The sequence below is a fragment of the Miniopterus natalensis genome, chromosome 9, assembly GCF_054644295.1.
Source record: "Miniopterus natalensis isolate mMinNat1 chromosome 9, mMinNat1.hap1, whole genome shotgun sequence".
In the NCBI taxonomy this organism is placed as follows: Eukaryota; Metazoa; Chordata; class Mammalia; order Chiroptera; family Miniopteridae; genus Miniopterus; species Miniopterus natalensis.
The window spans coordinates 14,690,492-14,702,223 of NC_142089.1; the positions used below are offsets into that span (position 1 = coordinate 14,690,492).

General features: G+C 48.3%; 1 protein-coding gene across 2 annotated transcripts in view; it reads left to right on the top strand.

Annotated features, from left to right (window-relative positions):
* The window catches only part of ARID1A (AT-rich interaction domain 1A), a 72,592-nt gene extending 61,083 nt beyond the window's left edge, over positions 1–11,509 (top strand). For both annotated transcript variants that reach the window (XM_087820235.1, XM_087820236.1), the window contains exons 12-20: positions 2,169–2,376; positions 3,504–3,636; positions 3,811–3,983; positions 4,347–4,497; positions 4,578–4,715; positions 4,798–4,894; positions 5,333–6,224; positions 6,559–6,689; positions 8,425–11,509. In XM_087820235.1, the coding sequence (XP_087676361.1) occupies positions 2,169–2,376; positions 3,504–3,636; positions 3,811–3,983; positions 4,347–4,497; positions 4,578–4,715; positions 4,798–4,894; positions 5,333–6,224; positions 6,559–6,689; positions 8,425–10,170 (3,669 nt within the window). In that variant the 3' untranslated portion in view covers positions 10,171–11,509. The remainder of the gene's footprint in view (positions 1–2,168; positions 2,377–3,503; positions 3,637–3,810; positions 3,984–4,346; positions 4,498–4,577; positions 4,716–4,797; positions 4,895–5,332; positions 6,225–6,558; positions 6,690–8,424) is intronic.
* Positions 11,510–11,732: the final 223 nt, after the last annotated feature.

The following is an 11,732-nucleotide window of genomic DNA, read 5'->3' on the forward strand; positions in this document are numbered from 1 at the left end:
AATAAAAAAGCTTTCAGCAAGATTTCTGCCACATAAATTGGTCTGCAAGATGGTATGGGGCAGCCAGAGTAGTTCCTGACCCTTTCCAGGAAACTCCCCAGTAGAGATGGGATTTCAGGAGCTATTTAATAGAAATTATTTGTGAATGGAGAAGTAGGTGGGGAAATTCTGTCTGTATGGAAGACTGAGGTGAATGAATTCTGCTGCAAGCCTCTGACCTGAACACCACCCTGAGCTGTGCCTCTGCCCTGATACCTCCCAGCTTCGTTTTACACTCAGCCCAAGAGGCAAACTGCTGAGGCCATGCTGACAGCACACTGTGGTTTGCAAACTTTCCTCCTATGTGTGTTCTGTAGTCATCAGACCAGGAGCCTGATGTTGGTTCTGAGTTTGTGGCTGAGCTCAGGGGAGGCGTGGCTGGGAGGAATGTATTCCAAACCTTCTAAATCAGAAGAGGAAAACAGCTGTCACCAGCAGAAAAGAAAGTGATTGGAATGAAGCCAACCAGCAGTCAGTTATGAATTCCTTCTCCCTTCAGGCTTTATTTCCCTCCCCCACAAAGGAAAACAAAACAAGACACGTGTGCACCGCCACATAAGTGGCGTGGGAAGCAAAGCCACAGAGGCTTCTGAAGTGACCCTGGGCTTATCCCTGCCGTTCTCCTTAGTGCTAGTTCTCACACACAGGGCTCTCCTGCCTGTAAGGAAAGGGTATTGGGTTAGATTTGGCATACTTTTAATTGAGTGGGCTTCTGAAAAGATGCGGTACAGAGAGAGTCCTAAAGCCTAGGCCTGTTTTAGTTTGCAAAAGGATGCCAACCTTTTAGATGCTATGATGTAATTGAACTCTAAAGACAGTGCAGAGGAGAAAGGACACTGTTATAAGTTAGTTTGTGGAGGCTCCAGGAAGGTAAAAGATGAGTCCTGAGCTTTTCTGAAGGATTTGTAGGGTTTAGGTAGTGGGAGGCGCCATTCCAGTTGACTGGCCCAGGTGGCCTAGAGATGGGAAGAGTCTGGAATGTACCCTGCCAACACCACCTCCAGCCTTCAAGGCTCAGCTCACATGTTACCTTCTCCAGGAGTTTTCCTGGTCACCTTTCCTCCATCTAGGTTCTTTTCTTTGTGTCCTTGTCATTCTTCTCTTTGGTATCATTGGTACCACATCAACAGGTATCACGCCGTAATGAATTTCCTTTGTGAATTGGGGCTGGAAAGCCAGTGTTCCCAACCCTTGAGAGAGAGGCTTACCACATGGTGGGCAAATAAGCATAGAATACATGAAGAAGGAGACCTGCCTGGCTAAGAGCAGAAAGAGTAACTAAAGGGACTGGGAATGGTGTGTCCAGAAGCTGAGGAAAGGAGGCAAGACTGTAGGCTGGCTTCTGGAAAGGCACAAAAGAAGTCACAGGGCCTTGAGCACCTGGGCAGTCAGGACAGTGACTGGTGAGGGAAAGGAGCTTATAGTTATATCTCACTGAGATGCAGGGGAGTAGTGGCACAATAATGTCAAATTTGCAAGGGTTTGTGAAAACCCCCAGTTTGACAAAGTAAGTCAAGCAGAGTGGGTACCGCTATTACCACACATCTCCATTTTATAAAATGTTAATTTTTAAAAAATAAATTTTTATTGATTTCAGAGAGAGGAAGGGAGAGCGAGAGAGTCATTGATTGGCTACCTACCTGCATGCCCCTTCCCGGGGATCAAGCCCACAACCCGGGCATGTGCCCTGCCCAAAAAATCGAACCACGGTCTCCTGGATTATAGGTTGATGCTCAATCGCTGAGCCACCGCCGGCTGGCAAAATGTTAATTTTTATTGATGCATTTAAAACAGGATTTGGATCTGGTGGTGACTTGCACATAATTTTTCAGCAATGCACATGTGTACAAACCATACCTTCTAAATTCTGTTCTAACAGTGATGTGAAATTTGCCCTATTATAATTGCCATGTCTGATAGTTGCAGTGATCTGTGGATAGAGCCTGCTGAGGGTAGAGGAAAGCCAGCCATGAATTTAATGTTTATTGTGGACTGTCCACCAAGTGGAGTTAACGTGTTTGGTTAGCTGAGAATTGTGATTCCACAAGAGATGGGTACCTGGTAGCCTGATGGGTTTTGGGACTTGTGGGCAAGAAGATGTACCCTGGCTCTTCTGGTTGGTTGTGCAGGTCAACAAGAACAAAAAATGGCGGGAACTTGCGACCAACCTCAATGTCGGCACCTCAAGCAGTGCTGCCAGCTCCTTGAAAAAGCAGTATATCCAGTGTCTCTATGCCTTTGAGTGCAAGATTGAACGGGGAGAAGACCCTCCCCCAGACATCTTCGCAGCTGCTGATTCCAAGAAGTCCCAGCCCAAGATCCAGCCTCCTTCTCCAGGTAGGGATTGGGTGAGCTCCACCAAGGCTCACCCTTTAGTGGTAGTATTCAAGTGTCTAATCCCCTTTTTCACCAGTGCCTGCCTTGTTCACCAGGGATGTATGCTCTGCCCTGCCCTATCACAGGACATAATAGATTGGCAGACTAAAAAGAGCAGGCAGTGGTGACTCCCTTGGGAAGTAGTCTGCAGCAGCCCTTAAGTTTTCATTTTCATTGTGTACCTGGCACCTTGCCAAATGTTTATAAACTAGTGAGTGGGAGGGATTGTCAGAGGAGTGGGGAAATCTGACAAATAGCAGTGAAGCAAGACCATCTGGGAGCTTTGGCCCATTGATGTCAGTGCCTTAGAATGCAGCTCAGACTACAGCCCTGAATTCCCCAGGGAGCTCAGATGGTAATGAATGGGAAGGAAGTGGTGGGGAGAGGATATGAATGGAACTCTAATGGGAGTGCCTCTGCCCACTCTCCTTTCTGAAAGGAGGCTGAGGCCTGGGCAAGCATGGGAAGGCCAGGACTCCTAGAAGGTTGGTGTAAACACATGTGCTCTGGTGTTGACCTCCGAGGGTGTAATGAGTGACTGAGATGACTCATCAGCTGGGGAGGCCCAAGCAGTGGGATATCTGCTTCTGGGATGGGTAACTAATGGAAACATTAATTACCGGTAGTTCTGTGCTCATCAGCTTAGAGGAACATTTGAACCTGAGTGGTGACAGCGCTAGATGCTTGAGAAGAGGAGCTCCTAGACTCCTCAAACCAGCAATGTGCACTGCTGGTTTGGGGCCTCCTGCCCATGATTCCAGGGGCATTGACTGGAAGGTTGTGCACCAGCATTACATGTTAGTTAGAGTCCTTGGGGGAAGTAAAGTAGTCAAGGAAGCTGGCAGAGACTCAAGGAATCAACAGCATGATGACATCGCCATACCACTCCTATTCTCCAAATGTGAAACAGTAAGGATCATGATAAGAGCCCTCAGATTCCCTGACCTGGCCTTGAGATTCCCTGCAGAGAAAGGTGATTTAGGCTTTAAAGAACCCTAGCTTTAGCCTTATAACAATCTTTTCTGAAGAGATCCCAGGATCTGTGAGAGTTAAATTCTTTCCTGCTCACCCTGCATCTCTGTCCACAGCTGGATCAGGGTCTATGCAGGGGCCACAGACACCTCAGTCAACCAGCAGTTCCATGGCAGAAGGGGGAGACCTGAAGCCACCAACTCCAGCATCCACACCACATAGTCAGATACCCCCCTTGCCAGGCATGAGGTAAGGCCACAAGCAGGGCAGGTGGTTTGGGGGACTCTGGGCAGAAGAACATGAGCTCCTATGCCGCCTGGTGTGGTCCCTGCTCTGCTGCCCGCCAGTGACTCCCATGTGTCCTTTATTATCAGAGGAATTGCTTTATTTGGGGATTAATGGACTTTTCTTGCTCTGGAACAGAAGCAATTCAGTCGGGATCCAGGATGCATTTCCTGATGGAAGTGACCCCACATTCCAGAAACGGAATTCCATGACTCCAAACCCTGGGTACCAGCCCAGTATGAATACCTCTGACATGATGGGGCGTATGTCCTACGAGCCAAATAAGGATCCTTATGGCAGCATGAGGAAAGGTGACCAGTTGCTGTTGACCTTGTACTTTTGAGGACAGAGCCAGGGAAGTGGGGTGATAGCTTGAGAATGACTCAGGGTTCTTGTCGAGCCATCCTCTGAGATAAGGCATTTTCAGATCTAAGTACCACTCTTCATCCCTGCCTCCTTGTCTTCCTCTCCCTAGTCTCACGTTGTTACCCCTTAACACGTACATGTTCTTTGCTGATTGGGGTCTCTTTAGATCTATGTTTTAAATCTGTCAGGAAAACAAAAGGAATAAACTTGAGTTCTGGAGAGGGCATGGGTCTTTGAGGCAAGCAAGGTGTAGATGGCTAGGCTTGCTCACCTACCAGTTTGCTCACTGCCTGCCTTTCTACACCCAGCTCCAGGGAGTGATCCCTTCATGTCCTCAGGGCAGGGCCCCAACAGCGGGATGGGGGACCCCTACAGCCGAGCTGCCGGCCCTGGGCTGGCAAATGTGGCAATGGGACCACGACAGCACTATCCTTATGGAGGTCCTTATGACAGAGTGAGGTAAGCATGCCCCCACTCCTATCTGACCCCAGAACTCCACAGCTATAATGGACTCAATATGCTTCTTCAATTTTGTTTAGGACTGAGCCTGCAATAGGACCCGAGGGAAACATGGGGAGCACTGGAGCCCCACAGCCGAATCTCATGCCTTCCAACCCAGACTCGGGGATGTATTCTCCTAGTCGCTACCCCCCTCAGCAGCAGCAACAGCAGCAACGGTGAGTGAAACCTGGTCTCAGTGCCACTATGCCTCTAGCTTTGCCATTTCCCACTCTGATCCTGTTTTTCTCCCTCCTGCAGACATGATTCCTATGGCAATCAGTTCTCCACTCAAGGCAACCCTTCCGGCAGCCCCTTCCCCAGCCAGCAGACCACAATGTATCAGCAACAGCAGCAGGTGAGGAGAGTGTCAGGGTGGACTGACTGACACACAGAGAGCCAGTTGGAAAACTAAGGTGGAAAGTCTAAGAAGCTCACTTTAGATACTTTGGTGGTCTTCTCCCACCCAGATAGCCAGCTCTGCCTGAAGAGCCAAGCCCCCACTCTTCTCTGTTTGGAGTCCCGTCCAGTTTCTAGTTCTCCAAAGGGGCGAGAAACAGGACTGATTTTGATGTTTGAACTTTTCTTTGCTTTTCTACTTAGAGCAAGGGAGACCCAGAGGGAAATAGAGAATGATTCTTGCTTTCAGAGATAATTTGTAAAGATCGTTCTCTTGGAAGTCTGTGTCTTCTAGAGGGGCAGAAGCAAGTCCAGTGAGTGTCTGGTGTAGCCATCTTGGGAGCTGTGGTTCTTTTGTGCAAAGTATTAACTTCCCCTCTGATTGTCCCTGTCTTAGAATTACAAGCGGCCGATGGATAGCACATATGGCCCTACTGCCAAGCGGCACGAAGGGGAAATGTACAGTGTGCCATACAGCACGGGGCAGGGGCAGCCCCAGCAGCAGCAGTTGCCCCCAGCCCAGCCCCAGCCTGCCAGCCAACAACAAGCTGCCCAGCCTTCCCCACAGCAAGATGTGTACAACCAGTATGGCAACGCGTATCCTGCCACTGCCGCCGCTGCTACTGAGCGCCGACCAGCAAGTGGCCCCCAGAACCAGTTTCCATTCCAGTTTGGCCGAGACCGTGTCTCAGCACCCCCTGGCTCCAGTGCCCAGCAGAACATGCCACCACAAATGATGGGTGGCCCCATACAGGCATCCGCTGAGGTTGCTCAGCAAGGCACCATGTGGCAAGGGCGTAATGACATGACCTACAATTACGCCAACAGGCAGAGCACAGGCTCTGCCCCCCAGGGCCCCGCCTATCATGGTGTGAACCGAACAGATGAAATGCTGCATACGGATCAGAGGGCCAACCATGAAGGCTCATGGCCTTCCCATGGCACACGCCAGCCCCCATATGGTCCCTCTGCCCCCGTACCCCCCATGACAAGGCCCCCTCCTTCCAACTACCAGCCCCCACCAAGCATGCAGAATCACATTCCTCAGGTATCCAGCCCTGCTCCCCTGCCCCGGCCAATGGAGAACCGCACCTCTCCTAGCAAGTCTCCATTCCTGCACTCTGGGATGAAGATGCAAAAGGCAGGGCCCCCCGTACCTGCCTCTCACATAGCACCTGCCCCTGTGCAGCCCCCCATGATTCGGCGGGACATCACCTTCCCACCTGGCTCTGTTGAAGCCACACAGCCTATTTTGAAGCAGAGGAGGCGACTCACCATGAAAGACATCGGTAAGGAGACCTCCCTGATTGGATTGTGTAATCTGCCCTTTTCCATCTTGTCCATTGCTCTCTCTCCATCCTGATATTCTAGATGAGGTTAAATCTGGTCATGTTGACTAAAACAGAACCAAAGAACTTTGGGTAAGGAAGAAATCAGCTGATTTCAGGCTTTTACTTAAAGGAATTGCTATGCAGTGATGTCCTAAGAGGACCTAGAAGCCATGAGGGGCAGAAGGTATTATCTCCCAGATAGGAACTGCCTCCGTTTGTTATCTTCATACTAGCCTGACTGCTGGGCCAGCCCTGGGCTTGGTGGATGGATGACATGGAGGTTTTATTTCAGGAACTCCGGAGGCATGGCGGGTAATGATGTCCCTCAAGTCTGGGCTGCTGGCAGAGAGCACATGGGCATTAGACACCATTAACATCCTGCTGTATGATGACAATAGCATCATGACCTTCAACCTCAGTCAGGTGAGTACAGGTGCCTAGGGAAGGTTGGAAGTTTGGGAGGGCCTGGGATCTTCTTGAAGTCGATGGTGCTAAGTGATACAGGGAATTAAGCTATCCCCAGTCAACATGGCCTCCTCCCTCTCGCTCCCCCTCTAATATCTTCCATGCCAATACTTTGCCACTGGCCATGGACTCAGAATACTGAGAACAATAATAATCTGTGTAAGATACCAGGATTGACTTCAAAGGGAATTTGAGAGAACTCTTTGGTATTGGTAAGAAATGCAGATTCTGTTGATGTCAGCAAGGACACCATGTTTTCTAGACTGCTAAGAACGTATGATCTTCATCAATGAGCAGAATACTTCCTTTATTCTCTTTTTTATTTCATCTACCCTGAATAGAAGAGATTTTTGTTGATCCCATTTTCCTAAGGTGTAGAATGGGAATAGGGGTGAGGGCCAATGGAGGTTAATGATCTTGCAGAGGTGATTCTCCAGACCTTCTCCACAGGATGTGCACCTTGCGTTTTCCCAGTAACTGGGCAGAATTTCTGTTGCAGCGTCCTACTCTTTTGATCACCCTTAGTACCTACCAACCAACCTGTCTATCAAGGAGCTAAGGGGGCATTGTTACTAATAGTTACCGTTTATTGTGCCCTCACTTCATGCCAGGTTCTTCCTATTTTCTTTCATGTCATACAACGGTCTTCTGAGGCAGACGTGGCCACTTAGAGATGAGTATATAGGCTCAGAATCTTATGTTTGCCTAGGTTCACACAGCTATTAATAGAGTCTGATTCTAAAACCTGACTTTATGTCTATTGCATAATTTTGCCTCCTATGAAAAAGTAAAGGAACAAATATTGATTGGACAACTTCCATATTCCAGACATTTGATATATTTCATTTAGACCTTGGAACAACCCTATAAAGTTTAGGAATTTCCAGAAAGATGGAAAAACTATAGCTTAGAAAGTTAAATCACACAACTAGGTCCTGGAAGAGCCAGAATTCAAACCTAGATCTTCCTATAAAGCCCTTATTTTTTTCATGCTGCTATACTGTTCCACCAGAAATTGATCTGATTGGAGATTATTGTTTTCTTCTAGAGATAAATGGCCTATAGAGGATCCAAGCAGGAGTGTGGGTCTCCCTAGCACCAGCTTGGACCAATGTTTGCCTAACCAAAGCCTCATCCCATTCATTATGTTGCATGTTTCATGGAGTGCCAGCTTCCTAGAATGTTGGGGAGCTTGGAGAGAAGAGAGCAGATGAACATCTGTCTAAACTGCATTCCCTCTCTTGCTCATGTTTCAAGGGGTCATCCCACCATGCCTAGACTGGGGTTCCACTTGGCAGTGGGATATAGTATTTTAAGAGGGACAGTAACAATGACCAACAGGTAGGAAATTGGGCCTGGTGGAGAACAGCAGAAATTGGTTGGGAAAGAGGATGTTGAGAGATGGTAGCACTGGTAGTGAGGTGCAGAGCCGTGGGTCAACATTTTTATCCTGAGGCAGGCTCGCGTGAAGGTAAGTTGGTTGGGCAGAAGGAAGAACTTTGTGCCTGTCATGGGAGAGACTAAAGAGCCTTTGGGAAAGAAGCACTTCTGCCTTTCCCAGTGCTACAGATGGTCTGACCTGGAAGGAAAGCGGGGAGATTAGATAGAAGACCCTTGGAGGTCTCTCAAATCAAAGATTCTTATCTTAGCCCACTTTTGTCCCTTAATTTGTTTCCTGTTCTTCCTTTTTTAGCTCCCAGGGTTGCTAGAGCTCCTTGTGGAATATTTCCGACGTTGCCTGATCGAGATCTTTGGAATTTTAAAGGAGTATGAGGTGGGTGACCCAGGGCAGAGAACACTACTGGACCCTGGGAGATTCAGCAAGGTGTCTAGTCCAGCCCCTGTGGAGGAGGAAGAGGAGGAGGAGGAGGAGGAGGAAGACCTTCTAGATCCTAAACTAGAGGACAAAGAAGAGGAGGAAGTAGTTGAAAATGATGAGGAGATGGCCTTTTCAGGAAAGGACAAGGCAGCCTCAGAGAATAGTGAGGAGAAACTTATTAGTAAGTTTGACAAGCTTCCAGTAAAGATCGTACAGAAGAATGACCCGTTTGTGGTGGACTGCTCAGATAAGCTTGGGCGTGTGCAGGAGTTTGACAGTGGCCTGCTGCACTGGCGGATTGGTGGGGGGGACACCACTGAGCATATTCAGACCCACTTTGAGAGCAAGACAGAGCTGCTGCCTACCCGGCCTCATGTGCCCCGCCTACCAGTCACCCGGAAACATGTCACAGCAGCAGAGGGTACATCAGGGACAACAGAACAGAAGGGTGCCCCACCTGATGGCCCTCCAGAAAAACGGATCACAGCTACTATGGATGATATGTTGTCCACACGGTCTAGTACGTTGACTGAGGAGGGAGCTAAGAGTGCAGAGGCTACCAAGGAGAGCAGCAAGTTTCCATTTGGCATCAGCCCAGCACAGAGCCACCGGAACATCAAGATCCTAGAGGATGAACCCCACAGTAAAGATGAGACCCCACTGTGTACCCTTCTGGACTGGCAGGATTCCCTTGCCAAGCGCTGCGTCTGTGTCTCCAATACCATCCGAAGCCTGTCATTTGTGCCAGGTAACGACTTTGAGATGTCCAAACACCCAGGGCTGCTGCTGATCCTCGGCAAGCTGATCCTTCTACACCATAAGCATCCAGAACGGAAGCAGGCACCACTGACTTATGAGAAGGAGGAGGAGCAGGACCAAGGGGTGAGCTGCAACAAAGTGGAGTGGTGGTGGGACTGCTTGGAGATGCTCCGGGAAAACACCCTGGTCACGCTAGCCAACATCTCGGGGCAGTTGGACCTCTCCCCGTACCCCGAGAGCATTTGCCTGCCTGTCCTGGATGGACTCCTACATTGGGCAGTCTGCCCTTCAGCTGAAGCCCAGGACCCCTTCTCCACCCTGGGCCCCAACGCCGTCCTCTCCCCTCAGAGACTGGTCTTGGAAACCCTCAGCAAACTCAGCATCCAGGACAACAATGTGGACCTGATCCTGGCCACGCCCCCCTTCAGCCGCCTGGAGAAGTTGTATAGCACCATGGTGCGCTTCCTCAGTGACCGAAAGAACCCGGTCTGCCGGGAGATGGCTGTGGTACTGCTGGCCAACCTGGCACAGGGAGACAGTCTGGCAGCCCGTGCCATCGCAGTGCAGAAGGGCAGCATCGGCAACCTCCTGGGCTTCCTGGAGGATAGCCTTGCTGCCACACAGTTCCAACAGAGCCAGGCTAGCCTGCTCCACATGCAGAACCCGCCCTTCGAGCCAACTAGTGTGGACATGATGCGGCGGGCTGCCCGTGCACTGCTGGCCCTGGCCAAGGTGGACGAGAACCACTCAGAGTTCACATTGTATGAGTCACGGCTGTTGGACATCTCAGTATCACCATTGATGAACTCATTGGTTTCACAAGTCATTTGTGATGTACTGTTTTTGATTGGCCAGTCATGACAGCCGTGGGACACCTCCCTCCCTGTGTGTGTGTGCGTGTGTGGAGAACTTAGAAACTGACTGTTGCCCTTTATTTATGCAAAACCACCTCAGAATCCAGTTTACCCTGTGCTGTCCAGCTATTCCCTTGGGAAAAAAGTCCCTCCTATTCCTTTCCTCTCAGCTTCCCTCACCTCTACCTTTCTGTTCCTTGTCCTCACCTTACTCCCCTCAGGACCCTACCCTATTTGAAAAGACAAAGCTCTGCCTACATAGAAGACTTTTTTATTTTAACCAAAGTTACTGTTGTTTACAGTGAGTTTGGGGAAAAAAAAATAAAAATAAAAATGGCTTTCCCGGTTCTTGCATCAACGGGATGCCACATTTCATAACTGTTTTTAATGGTAAAAAAAAAAAAAAGGAAAAAATACAAAAAAAAACCCTCTGAAGGACAAAAAAGGTGACTGCTGAACTGTGTGTGGTTTATTGTTGTACATTCACAATCTTGCAGGAGCCAAGAAGTTCGAAGTTGTGGACAGATCCTGTTCACTGGAGAGGCCTGTGCAGTAGAGTGTAGACCCTTTCATGTACTGTACTGTACACCTGATACTGTAAACATACTGTAATAATAATGTCTCACATGGAAACAAGAGAAAACGCTGGGTCAGCAGCAAGCTGTAGTTTTTAAAAATGTTTTTAGTTAAACGTTGAGGAGAAAAAAAAAAAGGCTTTTCCCCCAAAGTATCATGTGTGAACCTACAACACCCTGACCTCTTTCTCTCCTCCTTGATTGTATGAATAACCCTGAGATCACCTCTTAGAACTGGTTTTAACCTTTAGCTGCAGCCACTGTGCTGCCACGTGTGTATATATATGACGTTGTACATTGCACATACCCTTGGGTCCCCACAGTTTGGTCCCCCTCCCAGCTACCCCTTTATAGTATGACGAGTTAACAAGTTGGTGACCTGCACAAAGCGAGACATAGCTATTTAATCTCTTGCCAGACATCGCCCCTCTTCTTGCGATGCTGTACAGGTCTCTGTAAAAAGTCCTTGCTGTCTCAGCAGCCAATCAACTTATAGTTTATTTTTTTCTGGGTTTTTGTTTTGTTTTGTTTTCTTTCTAATCGAGGTGTGAAAAAGTTCTAGGTTCAGTTGAAGTTCCTGATGAAGAAACACAATTGAGATTTTTTCAGTGATAAAATCTGCATATTTGTATTTCAAACAATGTAGCTAAAACTTGATGTAAATTCCTCCTTTTTTCCTTTTTTGGCTTAATGAATATCATTTATTCAGTATGAAATCTTTATACTATATGTTCCACGTGTTAAGAATAAATGTACATTAAATCTTGGTAAGACGTTTGTGAGGCTTTTTGCTGTTTTCAAACTATTTAAAATCTTGACCTTTTGGAGGTCAAGATTTATGTGGGTCCTGTTCTTGCAACTCTCCCTTGTTGTGCGTGCTCCTCTAAAAGGTGGCATCCTGGAGCCTGTCATTTCTGCACCATATTTCACTTTACCTTCCACAGTGTACGTTTAAATTTAAGAAAGCTGAGATTTTGCCTGCAAGAGGAAGTTC